Here is a 27,999-nt window from a genome sequence, read left to right on the forward strand (position 1 = left end):
CAGCTTGGTGCCGTCCACACAGACACAGTCCTCGTTCTTGCATCTGCAAGGTTGGCATCGTGGCTTTATTTGTGCGCTGTGAGGGCGAAGGCGATCTTCACCTCTCTTCTTTCCCTGACGTGTTCCAGAATAGGGAAGGGTGGGGGGAGTGGCCTGGAGCAGGGCCACGTGTGGGCTGCGTGGTGGGTCAGGAGCCCTTAGAGCCGCGGCCCACGTGTGTGGATCCTTACGAGGAGCAGGCTGAGGAAGGGGCTGGCAGGATGGGGCAGCTGCTAAGCTGAAAGCCTGCAAGTCCGGTGGGACACAGGCTCGGGCAGAAGGCGAGATGGGGCAGAAGCTGGGACCAGGCAGGGTTGCGGCCTCACACACTTGGGAATCAGAGCTGCTGGGGAGGAGCTGGGATACATTCTCTAGGTAAGCCTGTGCTTGTCCCTTCTCAAAGTGGGCTCCTCTGCTTAATAAGCCCTTATTCTTTCCCCAGGAAAGCAGAAGAGAAAACCCAAAATGAGAAGTTATGGGCTGGATTGTCTGAAACTGGTGGTCTGGAATAGTCCACAAATAACAGGACGTGATTTTTCAGTTAGCTAGCATTGCTCGCTGCAACCCCCTCCCGTGACCTTAGTGTCCTGAAAGGCTCAGGGGCCTGCCGGTGTCCCCTCTGTACACAGGAAGCCCCACAGGTCGTCAGGGATCGTCCGGCAGCAGACCTAGTAGCAAAGCGGGATGAGCTCGGGTTCCTACTGGTGAAGGTGAACAGTGACTGGGGTTAAAGGAACGTGCTATCTTCCCCTCAGCCCAAACTGCACCCCGTCTGTAGACCTGGCTGGCCGGGGCTGAGAGGGGGCAGGAGCTCTAAGCCCGATGGAAGTCCCCCCGCTGGCCCCCAGTCTTGCTGATGAGTTTGATCTCGCCCAGCACGATGTCCCTGCTGACAGCCTTGCACATGTCGTACAGGGTAAGCGCGGCCACAGCAGCGGAGGTCAGGGCCTCCATCTCCACGCCGGTGGGGCCCCGAGCTCGGCAAGACGCCTGGATCACCACGGCATGGCGTGTGCTGTCCAGCTCCAGCCGCACCTGGACGTGGCTCAGGGCCACATGGTGGCACAGAGGAATCAGCTGGCTGGTCAGCTTGGCCGCCTGGACTCCAGCCAGCTGGGCCACCACCAAGGCATCTCCCTTTTTTAGCTGGTTCTGCTGGACGAGCTTGAAGGCCACAGGCCCCAGGAGGACCACAGCTGAGGCCACAGCCACCCGCTCTGTGTCTGGCTTCCTGCCCACATCTACCATAGCTGCCCGTCCTTCCGAGTCCACGTGGCTTAGTTGTTCCGAGGTTGATGGGGGTCCTGAGGGGGTGGCAGGAGCCTGGGACCCTGGGCTAAGGCACTTTGAGTTGGCATCTGAGTCTGTGTGGGAAGTGTAGTGTCTCTGAGGGGAGCCAGACCCCAGCCGCTGCTGGGCTACGGGAGGGGTCTGGGGGACCCCACGTCCATTCCACAAAGTTGCCATCTGGCTGGAGAAGCCCACTCTGGGTCTGAGACCCTGAACATGGAAGGGGTCCCAGGAGGAAATGCTCAGATTGGCTGGTGGGGAATCTTGGAACATCAAAAATAACTCTGGAAGGCAAGAAGGAAAAAGAAAGACTAAGTCCATAAGGCAATTCTTTTTCCCACTTCTACTCCCCAACCCTCTCCCTATCCCACCCCAAGTTCTTTCTTTCACAATGGAGAAAGAGGGATGAACACAAAGCACAGACGACATAGAAGTACAGGGACACGAGGTCCCCACAATGCAAGCTCACAGCCCTTCCTGCCAGGTGACGTGCAGGGCACCAGTGACTGCCAGGCAACGCTGGGGTAGGGTTACTCCCGGGCTCCCTTCCTCATGAGAGCTGTCTTGTTTCCAAGTTCTCTTAAGAAACACCTAAGGTGTGAAGGCCAAAGCCTTGATCAAATGACCTCTCGATGTTGCTTCATTTTCTTAACACTATAGCTAGGTCTCTCCCTAAATTACCAATTACACTTATTTTCATCTTCACAGTCCCTATGAAGAGTTAATATAGTCATTTACTTTATAGCAAGGTACTAAGGGAAATATTTAATCTACTTAAATCATGTCTTTCAAGTTCCCTCAAGTGCATGAGAAGTGCACACAAAACTGGAGGGCTGATTCCCGTGGTCCTGAGGGCCTGGGGACTTTGTGGCTCTTGCTACTCAGAGGGTGGTCAGTCCACGGGCCAGCGGCACCAGCACCTCTGAGAGCTCACGAGAGGTGCAGGGCCCCACCCCAGACCTGCCGAATCAGAATCTGAGGTTACGAAATCCCCACGTGATTCACGTGTACGTGAAGGCTGAGGGGCCCTGTCCCAGATCCCTCCTGGATTTACAGAAAGCATGCTAGGCCAGTTACGCCACATCCCCGAGAGGAACGAAATTCTGCGGGAAGCAAATGGCCTCCCAACTTCCGGCTTCTCGTCATGCTCTGACACGTCAATGTCAGAGGTACAACCGCCCTTCTGGGGTGATGCCATCAAGGCACCCCTACTTGCCATGGGGGGCACCAGCATGGGCCAACGGCCAAGAAGAGGACCGTGAGGCTGGAGGCGGGGGGAGAAGGGATGATGAAGTCTGCCTACTGATGGAGAGCTGCCAGCCATCGCTTCCCAGCGGTGCCCTGCCTTTCTTTTTCGGGGTGGTCTGTGTGCAGAGGTGGTCCTTGGGCTGTCTCCAGCCCATTCTAGCCTGCTGTCCCCTGGGCCGCTGGGCTCATTCTGCTCCAACCTCTGGAGAAAAGAATCCTTTCCTCTGGTTTTCTCACTGCTTTCTTTTGTCTAATGGTACAATTCAGGGGGCCCAGAGCTGGTTGTGAGCAAGGGGACAGGCCTCCCCTCTCTAATCTGGGCATTCTGCCAGAGGGGCAACAGCAGCTGTACATACAGCTTCTGGGGACCAGCCCAGTCCCCTGGGCTAGGGCACTACATACGGCTTTTATAAAGGGTGTTTTGGTTTGAAGCATCCTATGCACATGACATATGTCCTATGTACAGATGTTCCTGAGAGTTAAGAAATTAGAAGTTGAAATTCTGGCTGTTTCCTCCCTGAAAACGTGAGTAACATTATTCGCTTGCTGCCTTAGGCTCTGCCTGGCACAGATGCGTGGTAACTATTGGGGCTAACAGTCCAGATGCATGCATATGGATTTATTCCACACTGCCGGGGGAAGGACATCATCTAAAATTGTATTCAAACTGGGAGATTCTAGAGCTGAGGAAAAGGTCTCTATTTTAACCAGGAGCTCAATTCTCAGGGAACAACTAACTTAGTGATTATGAAATCGGGGATCCCTGCCCTGACTTCTGCTGAGACAGAGTGATCATGTCTGTGGCCGGTACAGTGACAGGAGCACGAACAGGGAAGAGAAGAAACAGTAAAGGCTTGAAGGGGTGAGAAAAGATGAAGGAGGAATGGAAGAAACACAAGGACGAGAACATCAGGATGAAAGGTGGAGCTGGAGGTTACTATGGCAGGGCCCCACCCCACGGGGTCCCCAAATGACAAGGGTGAGTGGTTACGTACTGATGGGTCACCCACCGATGAGGATCATGGGCCGGTTCTTCATCTGGGAAATATTGAACATGCCTGGGGTAAGGGAAGGATGGGGAGGGACAGGAGAAGGGAGGGGGAGAGAGGGCAGGGGGAGGAGATTCGCTGAAACGAACGTGCTCCAACAGCCCCCGTGCACAGCATCAGCTACTCGCACCTCGACAAAAGCCCCACACGGACACCGCAAGGTCACTCGTGGCAGAGCCCAGGAACAGTCTGTGGACACCCAGGACCCTGCCCTCCCTATCAGAAGGGAACATGTGGAATGAGAGGGGAGCAATGCCACCCCTCTCCCCGTGCCCAATAATGCAGCCCATGAGAATTCTGGATCCCCTCTCCCACACGGCCTCGGCTATGACAATTTCCCCAAAGGAGGAGAACCATCCCCGCACTCCAAGTCTGGAGGTCTGGCAGGAGTGAGTGGGAGTGGGCACAACACCGAGCCCTGCCAGCTTCTTCCTAGGTGCCCCTTAGCCCTCTCACCCCTAACTCTGGACCTCCCTCCTACAGACAACGGCCCACTCGCCGTCCAGCCTGGCCGTCCACGCCCTGCCCTTACCTGCATGCTGCCGCTTCTTCCTGCCCACGGCCGCCCCGATGATTCTCAGCAGCTCCTGCTCGGAGGCCCCGGCCCGCAGGTGATCCCGCAGAGACACCTCGGAGTTCCCGAAGAGGCAGACCTATGTGGGGGTGAGGACAATACGCCTCCCTGAGGCTTGGCCTCCTGGCCTCTGGGCAGTAACACCATCCCTTGAGCCACCCGGGCAGGGCAACAGTGCCAGGCCTCCCACGGCAGGATCATGCTCGAGACAGGACCCCTGGCAACAAGGGACAGAGGTGCTGTATGGCGGGGTCAGAGGCTAGAATCGCAAGAAGCAAAGTCAGACTTCCCAAGGCCGGTGTCTGAGTTACAGCCATGATTGCTTCAGTGTACTTTAAAAACTAAGTAGATGTCAACAGAGACAGCACATGAAAATCTGGCTCTGTACCTTCTCTTGGGACATTTGATGGAACGGCCCCCACTCAGTTGGGGTTACGTGCATCCTGGAAGGACCCCCAGATGTGGCATGCACATCCCATTTCACATCAGTCTCCTCCTGGTCCCTTCACCCGTGGACATCACCTGCCTGTCCCCACACCTGTGTGAGTCTGTGATCCCTGCTTGGTAGCTGAGCAGCTGAGGGCTGGGGGAAATGACATCTTGAAGTCACTCAAACTTCACTCAGTACTTCCCAGCTTCCATGAGATGCTGGGTACTGGGGGGCAGTCCTAGAGATTGAGATGCCTACCATCCTTCCATAAAACCTTATAAAGCACCTACTATGTGCCAGCTTTGCACAAGGCACTGCGGCCACAGAGACAGGAGAATGTGTGAGAAGCCCTTGAGGCAGGGATCACTCGAGAGGATATGATGCCAACGAAACCTGAGACAGAAGATGTAATGACTGCACCATGCAGCTATTCCTCATGCCTCCCTCTCCCGGCCACAGCCCACTCTCTGCCCCTGCTCTGCGACTAGGAGGCTCCCCCGTGGACTTCACCTGGTGGGCTCCCCTCCGGCTGCCCCAACCTGGGAGGTCGAGGCTACAAGGAAAGAAAGTTTGGGGCATTTGTCCCCTGGTTCCTCCCTGCTTTGATATCTCTGGCAGCAGCTGCTTCCCTCCACAGCTGAAATGCCAACCGGGTGGCCTCTCCTCCCAGGCTGCAGCCCTCAGTGGGCCCCAGTGACCCCACTTCCTCCCATTCCCCTTCCCCGCTAGGTGGGAACAGGTGTCCGCTGCTGCCTGTCCTGAGAGCCTCGATCCCTTCTCAGGGCCCTGAACTTGAGACACTGTGAACAGCCCCTCCTTACCCTCCTGCCAGAACCCACCTCCGTTTCCAGCTGGGACGCTGACCGATATAGGCACTACCTAGGCAATTCTACATCTCCAGCCCAGAAAAATCTCCTGTCTTCTCAGCAACCTGCTGGTTGTCAAACCGGATGCAACCAAACCCACCCACCACCATCCCCCATGCCCCACTCCCAACCGGATCCAAGGCCTAGCAGCTACCTCCTTCCTCCCCTTCCTCATGCTTCACCTAGCTGAGTCTTCCCTCCCCCCTTCACTCACTGTTACACCTGGAGCGTCGCCAGCAGCCGCTGAATTGGCCTATCCTCTATCCAACCTGTGCGTTATTCTTCCTAAACCATGGGTGGGGTCAGTCGCGTCTCCCCAGCTGGGAAACCTTGTGCACAGCCCTACTGTCAGCAGAACACATTCTGAACCAAAGGCCTTTACAGCACAGTCTCCACGTCCCTGGCTTTAATCCGCTCCTGTAAGTCAGCGTGGACCCCACATATGCACCCTCCTCTCCTCCCCTCTCCCGTCCACCTGTTCTTCAAGGCTACCTGAGCTCTGTGGGGCTCTTCCTTGAGGTCCACCGCGCCACCCCCCACCTGGCCAGCCATGCGTCTGACAAGGAATTATGTGCCACCACACGCCACCTCTTTGTTTGGTGTCACCAGTGAGTACGTACGGCCCTGACATCCCCACAGGGCTGACCGCACAGGACATGCTCATTAGATGTGACTAACAGATGCCAGTTTCAGAGCGGAGCCCCAGGCTGGAGGAGGGGCCAACCGCGGCGGGCAGTGGGCGAAGTGCACAGTGATCCCTTGGCCCTCCCCTTTGGTAGCACCGGGTGCTGGAAAGGGGGTCACATCCACCCGAAGCTACTTCAGAGACCCAAAGACAGAAGGAAGAAAGGAATCAGAGTGACATTTCCACAGGGGCCACGAGTTCACCCTCATCAGCTGCTCCCACGATGGCCCCAAACCTGACACTATCACACCAACCACCCCATGTGCCCTGCTGGCCTCCCCTGTCAGCCAGCACAGGCGGGAGGACGCATGGGAACATGGAGGAGGGGACGCTCACCTTGAGGTTCCCGTCTGCCGTGATGCGCAGCCGGTTGCACGTCCCACAGAAGTGCTCGGACATGGACGTGATGAAGCTGACCTGGCCTTGGGAGCCGGGGATTTTAAAGGCCTGGGAGGGTGAGGCGGGCGGGAAAGGGCAGGGAGGGGACCGGAGGGGCTGCTGAGCCCAAGCTCTCTCGCCCCAACATCGGGACCCCCACTCCCCAGCCCTCTCCCAGGGGAGCCCCTGCGAAGGTGGCACCCAAGGCCCTCAGGGGACAGAAAACCGAAAGAATGGATGACCCGTGAGTTCTCTGCCAGACCCTGGCTTGCCTGAGAGGAAACCCGCTAAGGACACAGGGACCCATGAGCAGCATGTCCAGAGAAGGCCACATGGAAGAGTGGGACCAGCACACCCCCCACCCCACACAGAGCGTGTCCTCTGATCAGTTAACCCCCTGCCTGCCCACCCAGTCTACTTCTCCACTGCTGAAGCAGGCGGGTGCTGTGATGGCTCTGCCATGCTTCCCACTGCCCACACCACTGCCCCTGCCTGCTCTAATCCTAGGGGGAGGCCCGCCCCACCCTCCTGTTCCCTCACCTTGGCTGTGCTGGATTCCTCCTCGGGCAGCTTCTCCAGCTCTGGCCACTGCTGCCGGATGGTGTCCAGCATCTCCTTGTAGCTGACCATCTTCTTGAAGTTCCACTTGTTGCCTATATTTGGGTTGGGGGGAGGAGGAGGGGCTGTTGAATCACAGAGTTGAAGGGGCCCTGGGGCCTTCAAGTCCATCCCCGACCCCAGCACAAAAATCAGTTGCCCAGCCTCTTGGGTGGGAGGACAGGGGGCCCTTCCTAAAATGGGTGGATCAAACCACACCCACACTGGACCCTGGGAGGCCGCCAATGCCCCAACATAGCCCTGGAGCCAGCGCCTTCCCAGGCCCCCCATTCCTGGGGTCAGCAGTACCCACAGGGCAAGCCAACCCCTCACCCCAGGCCCACCCCTTGTCACTGACCATCGAAGGGCATGTACTCTATGAAGCGCACATCCAGAGGCAGTCCCTTGGTTAAGATGACAAAGTCCAGGAGTTCGTCCTCGTTTAGGCCTCGCATCACCACACAGTTAACCTGCCCGAGGGACAATGGACTGTGAGACCTGTCCCCCCCATATTCTCTTGTGGGATGAGCTTTGGGGGTCCAGCACCACTGGGGCCTTCCACTGGGGGGCCCATTCCCTGCCTCTCCCCACTCAGTTCTTAAGTTGGGGGATTCCAGGGATCACTGGTTTTCTCCCTTCTCTCTTGGGGGCAGACAGGGCTGGATGCGGCTGGGAGGAAGTAGGTGGGGCTCCTCACCTTCACCGGGCTGTAGCCCAGCTCGATGGCCTTGTGGATGCCCTCCATGACCTTGTAGAAGCCTGTGGGCAGGGAGAGAGAAACACGGGTCCAGGAACTTCCTCCCTGTCCCCTGCCCCACACACCCACCGGGAAGCCAGAGCTATAAGGAGCCTCAGAGACCACCTAGTCTGGAGGTCAGCAAACGTTTTCTGTAGCAGCCAGAGAGTAAATATTTTAGGCTTTGCAAGCCAAGAGGCAAAATTGAGGATCCTATATAAATATATGTCATAAAGTTGTTAGTGACTAAAATCAAAATATGGTAATAATAACTGAGTAGAGTTTTTTGTAATACAGGTCTACAAATGGGATGGAAGAATGGAATTCTTTTTTCAGAGATGATATTTTGTTTAATTGGGGTCTACAGTTAATGGTCCCTATTATTAACTGATTTCAAATGTTATATGCAAAATCCATTCTTGACTCAAAAGTCATACAAAAACAGGCAGGGGGCTGGACTCGGCCCAGACGCCAAGAGGAAGGGACCAGGCCCCTGGCCTAGCAATGGCCACACCCTCCCCAGCTACACCGGCCCTGGGAGGGACACTGTGCCGCATGTGATCACCTTTCCTGCGGACGATGAACTCAAACTTGGCTGGCACCAGGGTGTCCAGGCTGATGTTGATGGCACTGAGACCAGCTTTCTGAAGCTGGGGCAGCAGCCGGGCGAGGTTGATGCCGTTGGTGGTGACGCCAATGGTCTTCAGCCCTTCCAGCTGCCGGAGCTGGGCTGCAGAGACAACGGGACAGGGCGTCAGACAGCTTGTTCTTGGTGAGGCCGGGAGAGGTCTGGAAGGCAAAGCTTGTCCAAACAAGATGGATGGAAAAGAAGATTTGTGTGGACCTCTATTAACCAAGCCTTTGCTTAATGAGAAACATAAAAATAAAAACAATGACCAAAACAACCAAAAACTGAAGCACTGAGTGCTCCTGCTGCGCTAGGTGCTGTGCGGAGGGCTCTGCACACACGAGCTCACCGAAGCCTCCCAACAAGGGGGACCCCCATTTAGTAGACGAGGAGAAAGAGAGGCTCAGAGAGATTAAGAACACTGCTTAAAGTCACACAGTTAGTAAGAACAGCCGGGATTCAATTTCACGTGTACTTGACTCGGGACTGTGCTCTTAACAGCCAACTACACAGGTCCTGATACTCTGTATAACAGAAGCAAGTGGGAGTTGGAATTATGTGCTATTTGACAGCTCCATTCCACTAAAAGTCTCTAGAAATAACAGAAGGATTTTTTAAAAAAATCTATAACAGCATTGGAAGGTAATGAAGAATGCCATTGATGGCCTAGCAAGGCACAGAAATACTGAAAGAGAGAAAGCAGATGGGATCAGATGGACGGAGAACACTACCCAAAGCGAACCCAGGAGAAGGTTCTGTAAAAACAAGGCAGGTGACTAGTGTGCACCAAGCTTAGCAGTTGTGGGTACAGGGAGCAGAGGGGTCCCAAGGCATGTCAAGGCCATCCCCTGGTAGGGAAACTGCATTTGGAGGAGCTGGGCAAATTGGCCTGTTTTTCCCTGTCAGCAGGAGGAATGCAACAGAAGCATTTGCCCCAAGGCTAGAGCACCAGTGTAGACACTGAAGCCAGCCATGGGGGCAGGCCCGAGTCTCTCGCAGGCAGTCAGGAGACAGGGAGTCCCAGAGCCCACAACCCTTCTCCACTCCTCAGGGCAACCGGCAGAAACAGAAACAGCACTGCCGGGCAGGCCAACGAGACTGCAGGCACTAAGATGAGTACATGGCCAAGAATCGCCAGACATTTGAGGAGGAGGTTAGGAAAGAAAGATAACCAATTCCCCAGACAGAAAAATGAAAGAAGAAAAAGAAGCAACAAGAAAACAGATGGCAATTCTTTAAAAAGCTGAGGGAATATCCTCATTGGGATAAATATCGCATCCCTGAAAACATGAAAAAGAACTAATTAGGACTCTTGGAAATGAAAAAAATTTATAGTTATAGAAAGAAAAAAACTGAATGGAAATGCAGAATGGACACATATGAAGAACAAATGGGAGAGCTAGGAAATGAGCAAAGGAATTCCTGAAGAACTGCATACACAGGAACAAAGAATGAAAAGAATGAGCCTGAAAAACCCACCTGCTCACATTCAAATGCAATAAAATCTAGAGAAAAGATACACTGTGTCCAAATGCTCACAATAGATCTCTTTGATCAATAGGATTATAGTTGATATTTATATTTATTTATAGCTAAAATTTATTTCTATAATTAAAAGGTTTATTTTATAATGTAGGGAAATACATATACCCCTTGGTTTTTAGTTGAGCTTGTGCTACGTGGACAGTGCCATTGACTAGACCCTTCCAGCCACCAGAGTAGGTGCTTGTAAGAAACTACATGAACACGTCTCTTTGTAAAAAATCAGCTTGATGCTGCATGACAGCCGAAACCAGGAGAAAAGTGCTCAGATGAAGCTGAATTGAGGAAAAGGCAGCAGGAGATTACAAAATTAATCACCAACTTAGGCAGGGCTGCATTGAAATGTATACACCCATGGTGTAAGAATAAAATTACATAACCTTTCCAGAGAGAGGTTATGTATGGAACTTTATAAAGCCTTTGGCCTGGAATTTCACTTCTAAGACTCAACCTAAGGAAATAATCATGGATGTGAACAATATTTACCTACTAAGATTTGTTACAGAGCAATACATAATACAGGGAAGTGGGAAATAATCCAGATAGCCAACAATAGAAAACTGCTTACATTGTGTTTTCTCTGGATGATAGAACATTATGCAACCAAAAATGAGGGTAAAATCCTATGTTAGGGTGCAGGGAAATGTACATGTTATATTAAGTAGAAAGAGCAGGTTAAAACAGTAAGCACCAGATGCAGAGAAAAAAGGCAGGCAGGTCACCAAACCAAGATACCAACAGAGGAGTAGTGACATTCTTCTGCTTATCTGAAATAAACATGTATTACTTCTGTTAAAACAAACAAACAAAAAAACCCCGATAGTTTAAAAATGAACGTTGTTTGAAAAAGAAAGAAAAGTGCTTCACTCCAGCTCCGCCAACAAGGAGAATCAGCAGTGGTTGTTTGCTCCCTCTGCCAAACCAACCCTAAGAAAAACATAGAATCTAAGAACTTGAAATAAGAGTCTTGAGAAACTCAGGAAGACGGACAGCTGTTTTGAACTGGCATGGGGGGCAGGCAGTAGCCTGGGGTTGAAGGCAGAGAATGTGCACAGATACAGGGAAGCAGGGCAGGTTAAGCTTTATTCTTGCCCTTGACCACTGACACGTTGGCACAATCATTGCTTATCCCCTTGCTGATGAAATCGGTGGCAATCGTCCAGAGAACTAGTTTCTGAACCTACTGGAGGCGAACTCAGGGAGGCTGCCAAGCCATGCTGGAAGAGGAGTTGAAGACAAGGGGTGTGGAATGGCCACACTCAAGCGTTCACTGCTCCATTTTCCCCACTCCCAAGCCCCAGGAATGGTGGATTAAAATCAAGGGTGATTGCCTGCTTCCAACTCTGCTTCTCCCTGAGGGATTCAAGTCAAAGACCTGCCGGATGGCCACTTACCACAACCCTAGAGGGTGTCATTCTCATCATAATCTAAGTGAATAATATCACCTGGAGTTGTGCAGTGGACAACTCATGCAGTCTTGATGGCAAGGCTGGTTGTCTGGTGGGGAGATAACAAACTAAAGTAAATAACTGTGTTATTCTGGGATCTGAGACACTCCCTCTCACTTCCTTGAGCTCTCTCTGCCTATCAAAGACTAAGATCTTGCCTTAAACATTTTCACATTAAGCAATGCCATAACGAATAGCCAAAACCCTCAAGGGAACCTAAACTCAGGTCTAAACTAAAGAGACCCTTGAGCTTCCTCCCCCAAAGCCTTCCCCCAAAGAAATCCTTTAAAATATACTGATAGAAGAAAAAACATTAAAATGGTCAGACCAAGAACATAAGATAAGCATGGTAAATATGGTAAAAGAAATAAAAAATTAGGAAAAAATAACTATATGAAATAAAATTCTAAAATTGTACCAAAAAAAGGCGGAATATTAGGTAAAAACAATTGTGAAATAAAGAACACAAGATATAAGAAAAAGAATTACATGGACACAGAAGTAGAAATTAGTGAGTTGGAAGATAAGATTAAGGAGCTCTTCCAGGAAAAAGAGGAGGAGAATAAAAAATTCAGAATGAAATTTAAGACACATGGAGGCTGGAAGTAGAAGGGACAACATCCAGATCATAGAGGTCCTGGGGGAAAAAATTTAAATGGAGAGAAGGAAATATTTAAAGAAATACTAGAGAAAATTTTTTCCAAACTTAAGACAATGGTGTAGAATTGAAAGGGAAATTTGAACGAATGTCATCAGAACAGATGAGGAAAAGCCTATTCTAGACACACTATAGTAAAATTCAAGAAAATCAGATACATAGAAAACACTCTAATAACTTTCAGAGCAAAAGAACATATCACCTACAATGGAGTAAAAACCAAACTGACATAAAACTGTTCTCAACAGCAATGCTGACTATAAGAAGACAACAGGGTAACGTTTTTCACATACTGAAGAAAAGAAATTTGAACCTAAAACTTTATATTCATTCAAATAACATTACAAAACTTTAGGCCAATTTCACTCATGGATACAGATTCAAAACCATAAACAAAATATTAGCCATCTGAATCTAACAGGGCATAAGTGTACTAAAAACATTATGAAAACTATCTGTGATACCGGATTTAATTAGATTTTTCATACAAAGAACTGCATTGAAAAACTTTTACAGGAAATACTCTAATGAAATAAGAAAAAAATTCAGCAAATGCTGCAACACCATGAGAGTTAAAGGTGAAGAAACACCTAGGTAAAGTTTGTTGTATTCAAAGACAGAGTGTGCTTTTAAAAGGGAGGGACAGACAACTCATAATAATCTAGAAGTAAAATTCCAGAAAATATCAACAATAAGCATGGCAGAGGGCTGCAAAAATCAGGGGGCAGAAGAGTGTGCTAGAGTTCTTGTCTTAAGAAGTGGAGGGTATCATTTTAAAAACCAAAAAGGAGGAAGAATAAACATAAAGTATGATAAATTAAAAGATTATAGAAATAAAACCAAATATCAATAATCACAATAAAGGTAAAAAGACTAAACTCACTAGTTAAGAGACAGAGATTTTCAGATTTGAAAAGGGAAACAAAACTTAGCTGTTATAAGAAATACATCTTAAGTATAGAAACACAGAAAAGTTTACCATAAAAAGATGAAAATACAGACATATTAAAACCAAAAGAGAACTAATATAACTTAAGTAAAATAAAATACACAGATCTTAAGACTAAAGTATTAAATAGAAAGACCTAGTACATAATGATAAAAGGTTCGATTTATGAAAAAGACATAACAATTCCAAACACAACCCTCAATAAATTTTAAAGGACAAGTATCATATAGCTAACATTCTCTGATTATCATACAATTAAGTTTGAATTTAGTAATAAAACGTAAGTTAAAAATCATCATATACTTGAAAATTTAAAAATGCTACTTATAGATATCTCATAGGTCAAAGAACAAACCAAAATAAAAATTAACAAATACTTTAAATTTTATGAAGGAATAGGCTAGGCTAGACTAGAAACAGAAATAATGAAAGAGAACACAAACATGCAGTGAAGAGATTTAACAAATCCAAAAGTTTGTTTGTGGAAGACTGTCAAAATAGATAAACTTCTAGCAAAATTTATTAAGAAAAAAGAGATAAGGCATAAATAAATCATTTTAAGAATAAAAAAGGCCAAAATTACAAGTAAAGCAGAGATAAAGAAAATAAGAAAATATTTTTCTTCAACAACTTCATTCTAACAAATTTGAAGTCAGAAATAATGATGAATTTCCTTAAAAAAATAAAAAACTAAAAGATCCACCAAAACTGACTCCAAAACAAGTATAGAACTTGAATATAAAAAGTATTAGAGAAATTGAAGCATCAGTTACAAATCTCCCTGCAAAGAAAATACCAGGCGCATAGAGTTTTACAGGTAAGATCTACCAAACCGTCAAAGACGTGATTATCACGGACTTATACAAAGTCTCACAGATGACAGAGTTAAGAGGGAATACAACCTCACTCATTCTTTGAGACATGATACCAAATCAGTTCAGTCAGTCGTGAGAAAGGAAAATTACAGGCCCATTTCACTCATGGATACAGAGGCAAAAACCTAAGAAAAAATATTAGCCAACTGAACCTAACAGGGCATAAAACCATGATATACCATCGTTAGTTTGGGCTTATTCCAGGTTTAATATTAGAAAATCTATAAATACCATTCAAAGTAACAGAGTAAAGAAGAAATCCATAGAACATCCTAATATAAAATAGAAGAAGCATGCAATTAAAAAATGAAAAGAAACCTTAGTAAACTAGGAAGGGAGCTTCATTAACTGGACAAAAATTACTTGTGAAAAATACTTATAAGAAACATCATTCTAAATGGGGAAACATTAGGAACATTCTCCTATTACCACTACTATTCAACGCTGCACACTGGAGGTACTAGATTTTGTATTAAGAAAAGAAAATTAAAGGCATATAGATAGAAAAAAATTATCTTTAGTTACAGATAATATGGTTGTTAGCACACAAGACTTAAAAGAATCTAAGACAGACTATGGCATTGATAGGAGACAGCAGCCTGGCTGGGTAACAAAGGAACCCAACAGCAACAAAAAACAAAATGTAAGTTTTAAAAATGAGCATAAAGTTGAGTTCACCCCAGATGGTTAAAATAAAGAGACTATAATGAAAAGACTGCTTATAAATATGTGGGCAGGATTAAGGGACCAAAAACTGGATAGCACAGCACTAAGGCTAGCAAAATTGGGAATCTGTTACCACGCCTAGGGCCAAAGAGACATGGGAGAAAATTAAGTTAGGAGCCCGGGAAAGTCACCATGAAAGAGGACCTGCTCCGTGAGAGTTTCTCTTTGAGGAAATTTGGCTACTGTCAAAAACCCAGCATAGAGGCAAAGAGTGGGCCAGCAGACAAGGACTCTGAGCAGTGTGGTCCTAGGGGTCAGCCACAGAGAGCAAAAAGCAGGACAAAGGAGGTAGATGGCTCTGGGGCGGGGGCAGGGAGGTTGTGAGCAAAAAAGATGTCCATTTTCTCCAATTCAATGAACTAAAAATCTCAACAGGATTTTCCAGGGCAGTTGATAAGCTGATTTTAAAATTTACATGGACAAGGCTTAGTATAGCTAAAACACTGTTGAAAAAGAGTAAAATGGACTTGCCCTACCAGACAATTAACTTATTATGAAGCTACAGTGATTAAGAGAGTGCTACACTGGCACAGAGACAGACAACTGATCAACTGAACAGCGTAGAACCTGAAACAGAGCAATACCTACATGGCAGATTTATGGAGGAAGTGGAGACGGTTCAATATAAGATCTAGAATGAATGGCTACTCATAGGAAAAAAATTTAATTGGATTTCCCAAAATCATCAGAGATGAACTAAGGACTTAAATGCAAAACTTTAAATTTTTTAGTGGAAAACATCAGTGGTCGATCTGACCCTCGGTTAGGTGTTTCATAACGCGATATAAAAAGCACTAACCATAAAAGAAGGAAACTGATAAATTTAAGAACTGATACTGATCAAAAGAATCATTACACAAGGTGTAGCTTGATATTTCAGACTGGGAGAAGGTGTCTGCAACATGTGTACAGAAGTTTTACCAAATCAATATGAAAGGACAAATAACCAAATAGAAAAATTGGCAAAAGACATGATCAGGTATTACACAGAGAAAGAAATATACACAGCTAATTAACATGTGAAGAGATGCCTGACCTCATTCTTAAACATGGAAATACAAATCAAGATTCTATGCAATATAATTTTACACTTGTTCAACAGGCAACAATCAAGAATGGTAATACTGAATGCTGGGGAAGATGTTCAACAGAGTCTCTTATATGCTTCTGGTGAGCTGTACATTGGCACAACCACTTTATAAAGTAATGCCAAATTGTATTCCAAAGTTAAACATTCACCTATTTTATGATCCAGCGATTACACTCCTAGAGAAATGGTACACCAAGATACGTTAATGAGAATAGAATGTTCAAAGCAGCATTGTTTACTACAAAAAAACTAGAACCAACTCAAATGCCCACTTAAAAGGAGAAAGTAAGGTCTAGTCACATAATGGAATAGCAGACCTCAGAGGGAAAAGAACAGAACTCCAACTCTGGATAACATGTATGCATTTCACTTGAATCAAAAAAGCAAGCCCTGAAAGACTAAACACAGCATGATACTTATAAGGTTCAAATGCATTACATCTACTTTTTTAAAAGCAAAGGAATGATGAACACACATTTAGGAGTGTTTACCTCAGGTTGTGAGGTTGCGGTGGGGGTAGGTTCAGCATAGGGAAGACCAAACAGGTGGTTAAAAGTTCTGGCCAGTGTTCTTATTCTTAAAAAAAAACAAAAAACAACCTGGTGGGGTATTGAGTTTCCTTAGGAATTTATAACATTACTAAAACATATAAGTAAATTAACATGAGTGTATCTCATGAACCAAGGATTATGAATTGATCTAATTCTGTGCAACTGGAGTCTATCAAAAATAACACAAAGCAAAAAACTTAACCATTTTCAAAATCTGTCAATGGCTTTCTGTTGCTTTAGGCCTCTGTGGGCTTTAAGCTCTGAGATCCAGCTGCTCTCTAAGAAAGACAGAAAGGGAAGGAGGAAGGGAAGGAAAAACAAGAGGAAAGAAACAAAAGAAGAGAAAAAAGAAAGAAAAGAAAAATTAGAGGAAGAGGCTACAACACTGAGGGATTCTAAGGCTCAGCCAAGCTCATCTGACAGTTGACAAGTAGTTCTTGAAGTTAGGATCCAAAACAACGGCTCTGCAAACTCCTCCAAAACTATTACAATACTGGTGTATTTAGTTCCCTTCCCTCTTCTTTTGAAAAATCCCTAACTCTTTCATTGTCCAACATGGCAGCCGCTGGCCACATGAGGCTATTTAAACTAATTAAAATGTAATAAAATTACAAATTCAGTTACTCAGTCACATTTGCAGCAGATCAAGCGCTCAAAGCTATGTAGATAGTGGCCACCATATAGTATCAGACAACAGAGGTGTAGAATGCTTCCATCATCTTGGGAGGTTCTATTGGACAGCGCTACTTTAAAGTCATCTCAGCTGAAAAGAAGGGGCAGCGATGGAAAACCACAGCAGTAAAATAGCTCATCTACAGATGAGGAAATTGAGGCCCAGGCTGGGGAAGGAACCTGTACAAATTCACCTGGCCAGGAAGTGGCAGAATGGGACCAGGGCTGCCAACTTTCCTGGGTCCTACTCCTCCCACTGTGGCAGACAGGGGCCTTGGTGGAGAGTTCTGAGTGCCCGTGTTGGTGCCCAGTCACCCTGCCCCTCCCTGACCAGCGAGTGATCCTCACCCCCTCTGCTCTCCCACAGGTCCCAGCACAAAGTGGAACCTGTGCCAGGAGGTGGTGGGTAAAGGGAGTAGCCTGAATGAGGGGGCTGGGCCTGGCACGCAGCTGGGTTCAGAAGTTCGGCTCTTTCCTGGAAGCCGGCCTGCTTCTCAGCTCTCAGGAGCTGCCTAGAACAGGGGGTCAGCTTGCCTGCACCAGCTCGTCCAACACAGGGATGATGGCAGGATCTCAGTGACCGGGGGCTGGAGGGAGCAAGCCATGGGGAAAGAGGGAGGAGAGGGCTGTCAGGGGGCCCTGGGCCCCTCATTGGGGCTCCCCCAGCACCTGAGCTCCCCCTGCTTGGCTCTTACATATAGCGGGTCAATGCCACCCCAGCAGCCGCTTCCTCCAACAGACCCGCGGTTCATTCATCTTTGTGTCCCCAGCACAGCACGAGGCACATAAGCAGATGCTCCAGAGAACATGTACGAACCAGTGAGTGAGGCACACAGCTGTGGGTTGGGAGATCCCATCCAGAGCAGCTGGGGGTGGGGACAGCAATCGAGAACAGGGAACCTTACACTCCTCTGATTTCATCATCTAAAATTACATGAGCAAAGCTCCTTCTCTTCCTGATGTCGGGGCTTGGACACAGCGCACGGCGAGAGGCTGTGCGGAGCTACCTTACAGAGCACTGGCCACATGCTGGGCATTTCATTCTCATTTCCTCCTAGGTCAACCCTATAAGGTAGGTACTGTCACTGCCCTGAGGCTTAGAACAGATTTAAAAGTTGCCAGAAGGTTCGCTGCTGGTGAGGAGGCACAGCTGAGAGACTGCACTTCACCCACTCTTCATTCATCCAGCAAGGCTCAGTGAGCACCTCCTATGTGTCAGGCACGGTTCTAGGTGCTGTGAGCAAAACCTGCCCCAGCAACCTGAAAGCTTTCATGCCCGTTAATGGAGGAGACAGACAAATAACCAAGCACACAACCCAATTACACAGTGCCAGGATGAGGTAAATGCTATGAAGAAAAACAAGGGAGGGTAAGGTGGTGGGGCAGAGGTTGCAAGTCCAGATAGCAAATATTTTCCACTTTGCCGGCCAGCTTCAGCACACCGTCTTTGCTGTGACTCCTCCACTCTGCAAACGCAGCCATGGGCAGCGTGGAAGTGAGTGGGCATGGCTATGTGCCAATAAAACTTTATTAACAGACACTGAACTTAGAATTTCATAGTTTCCAAGTGGTAGAAAATGTTAATCTTCTTTGGATTTTTTCCCTCATCATTTAGAAATAGGAAAACCATTCTCGGCTTGCAAGTCAGACAAAAACAGGTGGCAGCCCAGATACGGCCTGGGCTGTAGCCTGCCAACTTCTGGGAGAGAGTGTCTGGGGTGTCTGGGGACACGCTTTAGACAGGAAGGTTGAGGAAGTCCTCGCTGAGGAGATGACATGTTAGCAGAAGCCTGGGGGAGGTCCAGCAGGAGTCCTGAGCTCCTGGCAAAGGGAACAACATGTGCAAAGGGGTGCGGGCCGTGTGACTGGGGAGGGGGTGAGGCAGAGGGCCAGGTGAGAGGCCAACGGGTCAGCAGGAGCCAGGTCATGTGGGATCCTGGGGAGGACTTTGGTCTGAATATGACAGCCACCCACCGGGATCTGTTATTTACCAGCTTTCCCAATAACCTTGGCAAGTTATTCAACCTCTAAGTCTCATTTTCCCATCACAATGGGAATAACAATAGCACCTGTGTCAGAGGTGTAGCAGGACTTTGTGGGCACCATGCTCTAGACAAATGTCAGGGGCCGATCTCAACACTAATGATGGAGTCCCACTGCATGAGGTGGGGCTGGGAAGGGTGGTGACAACTTGTGTCCAACTCACCCACGATGTCCACCACATCTGGCCGGATGAGCGGCTCTCCGCCAGTGAGCCGGATCTTGTTGACACCTTCCTTCACAAAGAGGCGGGCAAGGGTCAGGATCTCCTCTGTGGTCAGCAGGTCAGCCTTGGGGGTCAGAGGGACACCCTCCTCGGGCATGCAGTACTGACCTGAGGGAAGAACGGGACGTGGAGGTAGGCAATGGGCACGGCAGACCCGTGGTGCCCTGGCTCCCCCACTCCCAGCAGGCCAAGTCTCCCTGAACCCCATCCGGACAATGAGGAAAGACCTCACCAAATCCCAGGTGGTATAAACTCTAGGGCAGCATCCCTCTGGGCCTCACCTTTCTCATCTCCAAAGTGTCCACCCCCTGTCCCCATGTGGCTGTGACATCCCTCATTGGGGGCACAGGGCACAGGTTTAAGATGAGCTAGGCTGAGCGCAGAGTCTGGCCTGAGGTAGCAGGTGCCAAGGCCTGACTCCCTCAGGCGCCTAGGCAGGGCCTAGTGGGGGCCTAGGGCCATTCCTTCCGCACTGGGCATCCTTCGTCATTTCCTCTAGCTGAGGCAAGCAGTCCCCTTTCTCTGCATGTGCCATGAGGAGAGGGAGAAGTACTCCCTGGCCTTGTAAGAGCTGCCCTCCTTTGTGGCTACAAGCACCTACCTAGTACCTAGTTCAGGTCACCATCAGTCCCACTGTCTGGGTTGGAAAACTGAGGTGCCACTTGTTCAGGGTGAGGGGGCCGATGGGGTACGTGAGGTGAGCTGTGGCAGGGGAGGCATCATCCTCTACCGATGCTTCCTGCAGCACAGTTTTATGAAGGATTGGGTCAGGATCTGCCACAGGGTCATGAAGTTTAATTAGTGATCTGGGTCCAGAACTGGTGTTTTGAGATTAAAGAGAATGAGACTGGGCGCGGTGGCTCACGCCTGTAATCCTAGCACTCTGGGAGGCCGAGGCGGGTGGATCGTTTGAGCTCAGGAGTTTGAGACCAACCTGAGCAAGAGGGAGACCCCGTCTCTACCAAAAAAAAAAAAAATAGAAAGAAATTATCTGGACAACTAAAAAAATATATATAAAAAAATTAGCCGGGCATGGTGGCGCATGCCTGTAGTCCCAGCTACTCGGGAGGCTGAGGCAGGAGGATCGATTGAGCCCAGGAGTTTGAGGTTGCTGTGAGCTAGGCTGACGCCACGGCACTCTAGCCTGGGCAACAGAGTGAGACTCTGTCTCAAAAAAAAAAAAAAAAGAGAATGAGTAAGAATATTAGTATGTATTACCTATAGCATGTTTTGTTTGGCTAAGCATTTACTAAACACATTTGTATGCATTTATTGAGCCATGACCTAAATACATTTCCTATGGTGAGGTACAATGGAAGGAAAGAAGGAGGGAGGAGGTAGGGAGGAAGAGAAGGAAGGAGGTGGAGGCGAGGGGGAAGGCAGGAGGGAAGGGAGAAGGTAGGGAGGAAGACCAGAACTCTGGCAGCCCACCAGCAGAGAGTACAGCCCCAGAGTGCTCCCTGCATGGGGTTATGAAACGAGTGCTAGGCACAGCCCCAGCTCATTTGTCCTGGAACTCGGGTGTCTCCATGGCTGGCAGTGTTGGCCAGGGCACTGCTGTGTATTTTACTTATTTATAATGTCCAACCCCCCACCCCCCACTCCCGGCCACGTGCTGGACTTTGGGAACAACAGGGAAACAAGAGGAAGGGGCCCTGAAGAGTGAGAGATCCAGGACCCAATCTCAATCCTAGACCCAATCGTGACTCTGTTCTCAAGTCTAATCCCAAGTAGAACCCAGTTTCCACAATCATAAAACTCAACCTTGACCCCTATCTGGCCCCTGAAGCCCACCTGGCCTGGCAAGCAAGGACAAGTGGGTGCGGAGGTTAGAAAGCTGAAGAGGACTGGGGAGAATTCTGGGCATGCGCAGATTTCCGAACCGCTTCCGCAGAGGGATGGCTGCCCAGAGAGGGCCCAGGAAGGCAACTCACATCTGAGGTTGCACTTCTCTGTGAGGGAGATCCGCAGGTAGCTGTGCTGCCGGCCGAAGCTGTCTGTGAGGAAGGCGGAGAAGGGGGCCGCGTGCTCCCGCAGGAACTGCCTCCGTCTGGACAGCTCCTGCAAGGACAGGGCAGGGAGGGAGCTTGGGGTGGGGTAGGGGGTCGGGCACAGGGAGAACCACCTTGGAAGAACGGAGATAGCCCCGGACGTCAACTGCCACTGCCCCCTTCCTCACACTGACATCTGTACAGCACTTCCAACCTCTCCACGATCCTCGCGAAGCTGAGATTGTCCCTCTCGTTTACAGATTGAGAAACAGGCTTGAAGGGAAGGACCCGTCCCCTGGGCACTCAGCTGGGGCGTGGGATCTCTGGCTAGGCAGCAAGGTGGAGTGAAGGCTAAGGGGAACTCTTTATTCTTCTTTATTCAGTCCTTACACTTCACGCTACCCAGTGCCAGAAAGAAGGATTATGTACCCATTGTCGGGGTGGGGCCTAAGCAGGAGGAGACTGCTGGTGGCTCTCAGCAAGGCCCAAACTCCTCCTGGGGAGAAGAAGGAAGGAGCCAACCTCAGGCTCTTCTCACGCCTGAGTGTGATCTAGTCTTCTGATCTGCTCTGCTCTGTCTTCCCCCCTCTCTCTCCCCCTTGGAGAGCACGGCCCTGGATCCCCACAGATGCAGATGAGATGACTGCTCCAGGGAAGTAACATTTACCAAGCATCTTCAAGTTTCCAAAGAGTGTCCTCTGCTCAATTCCCACACCCGCCCCATAAGGGATAACTAAGGCTCTGATGGGGTCCAAGAACAAACCCTTGGCAGAACCAAGATTCAAATCCAGGTCTTCTGATTTCAGGTTCTAAATTCTTTCCTCTGATTACATGGGGAGAGTCCAAGAAGGTAGGTAGAGAAGTCACTTCTCTAGAATCTTTAGGACAAAGAAATCGTGACTGTGGTGGTCATCCACGAGATCTACAGACAGGGCTCTGGACTGGGCCAGGTGTGATCTGGCATCCTGGGAAAGTCCCTTAACTTCTCCAGGACTGTTTTCCCAGTTGTCAAATAAGAACATAGTGAGGGGCTAAGGTTGTCTTGCTAGGAGTAAAGACGGGGGGTGGCGAGGATCAGGAGCTGGTAGGTTCTAGGATTATCATGATCCTGTTAAGAAAGCAGAGGCCTTAGGCCTTCCAGAGCTCCAAGGTAAACTGCATGTCTACACCAGGAGAAAGAAACATTTGCTTCATCAAGTTCCTCAGCACTGGCTGCACATTAGAACCATCTGGGGAACTTAAAAATATTTCACTGAAGACCAAATGAATCCAGACCTCTGGGGCTGTTGTGTTTTCAATCTCTGTGATTCTAATCTGCAGCCAGAGTCAAGAGCTATTGATTAACTCAAAGATAGAAGTGACAGCGTGTGGGAGTGCTTTCATGATTTTCCTGGGTCCATAAAACTTTCCTTACTCTACCCACCCGAGACCAGTTTCCCAGCCCCTCTGAGAGACCCTGCTCACATTCCCATGGAAAAAAAACAGCAATCACTTCTCTGAACTGCAGTCTGTTACACTCATAAACAGTCATTTCCTCCCTCCCTGTGGTGTGATGGAAAAAGCTCACACTCACCCACTGCCTCTCCACGGGTAGCCATGGGGGTGGGGTGGGGGCCGCTCCATAATCCAGAATCCCATCGGCCACCAGAGTCCAGATGAGATACCTGGAATCCAGATTTAGAGCGGTGCTGCACCCTCCTTTCCATCAACAGCTATTTGCAATTTAGTCCTTTGTTAGTCACTCCAGACTCTGCCTCTTCACTTGCCAAGATGCCCCCCTCACCCTAATCTTAACAAATAGCGGGAGGAGGGGGGCTGGGTGAGGGAGGAGCCAAAATAAACCCAGGAATTGGGAGCAGGTGAGAGGACCAAGGAGCGTGACTCAGCAGAAATCCAAGAGCAAGCACTGTGATGGAGCAATGGAGAATGGAATTCAGCATTTTTGTTCTGGCCACAGAGGGGCCGGCCAGATTTCACTTTTGAGAACTTTTGTGGCCTTATCTATGAATAGAGTATGGGATTCAGGCTGCACCACCAGTCCCCAATACAGCCTCCCAAACACACACCCTCTCACCCTGTCACCCACAAACTCATTACTTGGATATTAACAAGCCTCATCCCTGCATCTTCCCTCCTACAACACTGCATGTCCTTCATTTTTCCACTTTTTTTCCCCTTTTAAGTCCCCGGAGGAAAAAAATATGAGCACTAGTCAAAGGAGCCCAGGATTCAGAGGGAATTACAGGTTAGGGCTGGGACACATCAGAGGTAACAAAAAGCCCTGAGCTGCTCCTATTCCCAGGGCCCCCGCCTGGACCAGGCTGTTTCCTCTGCGTGAGAAGTCATCCTGCCTGACACAGTATCCCCAGCATCTAGCACAGTATGTTGGTACCAAGTGTTGAACCACTGTGTCCATGAACAAATCAGCCTGTCCCTAATGTAAAGAGAAAGGAAGTGTATGCAAACCCACTTACGCTGGGGCGATCGTTCATTTCCAGGCTGGTCTCTACTGTCATAATGGTGTATCCCAGTGCAGTGGTTCTCAACTCCAGCACACATCAAAATCAATCTACCTGAGCAGCTTCTAAGGGGGACTGATGACAAAGCACCACCCCAAAGACTCTGACCCCACTGAGTGCCTCAGCTTTCCACTGTGCAGCCTGCGGACATCGCAGGCTCGGTGCTATTTTAATCCAGGGAGAGCTGTGGTTCTGAACACAGGCTTTGGAGTAGGTGAACCTGGATTACAAAGCCTGGCTCTAGCTGTTGAGAAAGTAGCCTAAATTCTCTAAAACTTCGGTCCCGAACCCACGGGCAGTGACCTGGTACCAGTCCATGGCCTGTTAGGAAACGGGTGGTGCATCACTGCCTGAGCCCTGCACTACCCTCCCCCGACCCATGACACCCCCAACCACCACCCACAGCCCCACCCTCCGTGGAAAAACCGTCTTCCATGAAACTGGTCCCTGGCGCCAAAAAGGTTGGGGACCGCTGCTCTAAACCTTAGCTTCCTCATCTCTACAGTGGGAATAATAATCCTACCGAACTCAATGGCAGGAGTTCCTGGCACACAGTAGGTATTCAATAAGGGATCATGGAGGAACACCGCGGCGGGTGCCAGCCATGACTAGTTTTCCCACTCCGTGTCAACTTCCTGGCCTTGTAAGAACCTGGTCTTCCAACCCTACTAATGGCAGATGGCCTGAGGCAGGGTTTCAAAGCTACTGTCCCACCACCCAAAGCAGGATATGTAGGGTCTGAGCTGTCCCAGCGCCACCAGTGCCAGTGCTGTAAGCAGGCACGAGACAGCCTGCCATATGCTACTGCTTATCTCTTGTCTACCGAATGCAGACTGGGGTGAGGGGTGGGGAAGGGTGGTACAAAGGAGTCGATTAAGGGGATACCCCGCCCTCAAGTGTCTTCCCCTGACAGTCACAACCTTGGGCATCTGATTTGAATGGTAAAGCCTAGCCCCCAAATAGTTCCAGAGTCTAGGAGAGTAGCAGAGTTATTCAGGAGAAAAAGAGCACATTCCAAACCCAATTATCAGTCACCCTGATTTACCTGCTATTATGATGATATATACCAGGGGTCCCTCAAAATTAATCTCTCTTAAATGAGAAGACACAGCAAAGTGCCTAGCCCCAGGCCTGGTCCTCCCTCCCACCCCTCTCACTCCCACCCTAAGTGTGAGGTCTTTACACCTATGGCTCCTGGCAAGGACAGTCACACCTGACTGGAACTCGGATTCTGAGGAGTTTGGAAGATTGGGAGTCAAGATGATCCCCTGCAAAGTGCCCTCTTGCTCCTTTCCCTCACCCCCCATGTCTGGTCCTGCTGTGCTCCTCCCACCTCTCCCATACCCACTTCCTTCCAGCCTAACTCCTAGCCGCTTTGTTCTTTCTGGCCCCCTAAACAGCTGGGTGCCTTTGCCTTGCCCAGAGTCACTCTCTCCCCTGCCACAGGCAGCAGGCCTGTGTTGTTGCCCCAACAAAGGCTGCATGGAGCCTGACAGGCAGAAAGAAGGGTGCAGTCCTCTCGGGCTAGGCTCAGCCCTGCAGAGAAGATTGTCTGGGCTGCCCAATCAGAAAGGCAGGTCGCTGTGCCTCCCCCACCCACCTCCCCACTGACCCACACACCACCACGTGCCCTTTCCACCTGTACAATCTGCTCACCCTGTCCTCAGACCCAGCCCAAGGCCCCCTTTCCACTGTCCTCACAGCCAGCTCCCGCTCACACCTCACTTCTCTCACACCCACACCCTGACACAAGATAGACAGTGCCCACTGGCTTTCCATCCTGGCTCTCCAAGCACCTCTCATCCCAAACCAGACCACCAGAGCCCAGTGGGGAGGGTGTGGGGAGAGGGACCCTGCAGGAAGGGAAGGGGGTACAGGAGTTCCAGATGCCCCCCTTCCCCCTGCCAACTGGCAAGCTCTGCAGATGAGCTGAATATATATTAATATATCTCCAGACTCATCTCACCTCCGAGATTCTCTTAAAGACAGATTTCTGTGCCCTCCCCATCTTAGGATGGGCTGCTCCCACCCTCTGGTCTTAGAGACATGAAGCAAGGGGAAGTGACAGCCCCAAGAGCCAGGTGAAATTGGAAGGGGAAAACATGGGACTCCCTGCCCAGCGCTCTACTGTGTCATGTGACTCCCCACTATTTGGGGTTCAAACAGCCAAAAACACTTGCTGAGTCCAATGCCTGCACAACTTTTTGTTAAGCACCGCGAGGAAGTAAAAGCCAGAGGAGCACCCAGCCCTCAGGAGCTCCCAGTCTGCTGAGATTAACACTAATGGAAGTGTCAAGGGCGAAAGGTCTGTGATCAAACAGTTGGCAGAACGGCTATCCTGCATGTCCAAGTGGGAGGGGACTAACAGGACACAGCATGTGCCAGTGGCAGCAGGGATAATGACATCACTGCCAACATTTACATAGTGCAGTACCTACATGTGCCAGGCTTTGTTCTTAGTATGTATGTTACCATTATATTAATGATTTTAATTCCTGTAACACCCTATGAAGCAGACAGTATCACTCCCACTTTACAGATGAGAATACTGAGGCACTAAGAGGTGAATGGACTTGCTGAAGCTTGTACACCTAATAAGGGGTGGGGCTGGAACACACCCCAGCATTCTGCCCTAGACTCTATGTTCTTTCTGCTCTGTTACCCCTTCCCTTGCAGTGTGAAGGGAAGGACAGGAGTAGCCTCTATCCCTGGTCTCCTCGGAGGAGGTGTGAGCACAAGCCTCAGAGTTGAGCTCCTGCCCCCTGCTTTATGGCTCTGTAACGAGGAAAGTTAACTTTGATGAGCAGCCTCACCTGAAAATAGACTTGCTCACCTCATACGGTTTATCGTGAGGACTCAATGAGACCACATATGAAGTCACTTAGCACACAAGTGCTCTCGTGAAAGGTACAAAATAAATTGGGGGGTGGGTAGAGAAGAAACTTCCCTTTTCTTACATTCTTTAAAGATCTCTCAGCCATCTTTGTTTTCCTATCTTTTTCCTCAATAACGTTCAGAGTTCAAAGATACTAAAAAAATCTTCACTTCCCAGCAAGGGATCCTGCTTATCTGAGGATCCCAGAGGGGCGTAGACTTGGGAAACACAAATTAGGCAGACGTCCTCATTGAGCAACGTGGGGGAGGGGCAGCAGTGAGGTGACGAATCCCAGGACATGAAGCCTAGTCCTGGGAGGCAGGAAAAGAACTACTAGATAGGTCTAGAAAAGAGGTTTCACCAAATGAGAAGAGATGCTTTTCTCTCCAGGTTACTCCCTAACCACATGAGCAAAAGAACAGGAACAAACTTAAAACTTTCTAAGATTTGAAACACTCTGAGGGGCGCTGCCAAGGACTGAGGGACCTACCCCAAACCGTGAAGAGAGGCAGGAATCCGTCACTGGAAGAGGCCAGGTCTGCTCTGTCCTGCTCTAGAATGAGGCTGAACTCTCCCAAGGTTAATAAAAATGAGACAGAAAGAGAGGGTCGGCAAAGGATGGGTCACAGAACCCTGTGGCTGCAAAGTGACAACTGACTGTTGGTGGCACCAAGGTGACATGTTTAGTCAGTCACGCTGTGAAGCAGGTGTCACAGGAACACCTGGTCACACACAGACACCCTCCTCTAGGGGCACAGGGAGGAAAATGTTCAGGGAAGAGGTGGGGTGTCAGGCAGGGCTGAGGGGTACTCATAAAACACTTCACTGGACCCAAAGTGCCAGCCCCCCGGTCGCCCCATTTCTGGCCAATGCTGAGACCTGGAGGGGGGCGGCGTGCCCGGGGGCAGGGAGGCTTAGCAGCGAGGCTCCGAGCAGCCCCGCCGGCTGGCTAGCGGGTGGGACGGAGCAGGCTCCCCGGAGCCCCTCACTGCACCCCTGGACAGCGCCGAGGGTCCCTCCCAGGAGCGGCCCCGCGGACGGGCCAGGTGCTTCTCGCGTAACCCGCCAGGGTGCAGATGCGGGCGGCAGGGGTGGGCTCACCTCCGCGGCAGCCGGCGAGGGCTCCCCGGGGCAGGGCTGCGTCACCGGAGCCCCCGAGCTGCAGCTCCGGGCGACGGACCTCAGAACCCTCCGCAGCATCCGGGACAGCGGCCGCGCCGCCATGAAGCCGGCGCGCAGAGCCCAGGCTCGGCTGGTAGCCAGTCCCCGGAGCACACTAGCCCGGCGCCCGCCGGGGTCAGCGCGGGGCCGGGCCGG

General features: G+C 49.7%; 1 protein-coding gene across 6 annotated transcripts; it reads right to left on the reverse strand.

The window, feature by feature from the left end:
- Positions 1 to 37: 37 nt before the first annotated feature.
- On the reverse strand, positions 38 to 27,995 carry MOCS1 (molybdenum cofactor synthesis 1). Of its 6 annotated transcripts, none has more exons than XM_045543628.1 (11): positions 27,784 to 27,995; positions 21,232 to 21,358; positions 19,238 to 19,405; positions 8,458 to 8,622; positions 7,854 to 7,915; positions 7,515 to 7,626; positions 7,100 to 7,212; positions 6,518 to 6,628; positions 4,159 to 4,279; positions 3,588 to 3,635; positions 38 to 1,613 (listed from the first exon to the last, which is right to left on the reverse strand). In XM_045543628.1, the coding sequence occupies exons 1-11, from the start codon at positions 27,904 to 27,906 to the stop codon at positions 853 to 855; spliced, it is 1,911 nt and encodes a 636-aa protein (XP_045399584.1). In that variant the 5' UTR covers positions 27,907 to 27,995; the 3' UTR covers positions 38 to 852. The 6 variants fall into 6 exon arrangements, with proteins under 6 accessions (XP_045399584.1, XP_045399585.1, XP_045399586.1 ...); XM_045543629.1 differs by lacking the exon at positions 27,784 to 27,995 and adding an exon at positions 27,173 to 27,252; XM_045543630.1 differs by lacking the exon at positions 27,784 to 27,995 and adding an exon at positions 22,862 to 22,927.
- Positions 27,996 to 27,999: the final 4 nt, after the last annotated feature.

The sequence above is a fragment of the Lemur catta genome, chromosome 2 (assembly GCF_020740605.2).
Source record: "Lemur catta isolate mLemCat1 chromosome 2, mLemCat1.pri, whole genome shotgun sequence".
Classification (NCBI taxonomy): Eukaryota; Metazoa; Chordata; class Mammalia; order Primates; family Lemuridae; genus Lemur; species Lemur catta.

What these genes read in the sequence shown, in the direction of transcription:
- MOCS1 (XM_045543628.1), bottom strand. Translation starts at nt 27,906, where the DNA reads ATGGCGGCGCGGCCGCTGTCCCGGATGCTGCGGAGGGTTCTGAGGTCC. An exon ending in AGATGTGGTGGACATCGTGG is followed by an intron (nt 8,623 to 19,237) that starts GTGAGTTGGACA and finishes TTGTCTCTGCAG; the next exon opens with CCCAGCTCCGGCAGCTGGAA. An exon ending in CGGCAGACGGGAACCTCAAG is followed by an intron (nt 4,280 to 6,517) that starts GTGAGCGTCCCC and finishes ACCCCCACATAG; the next exon opens with GTCTGCCTCTTCGGGAACTC.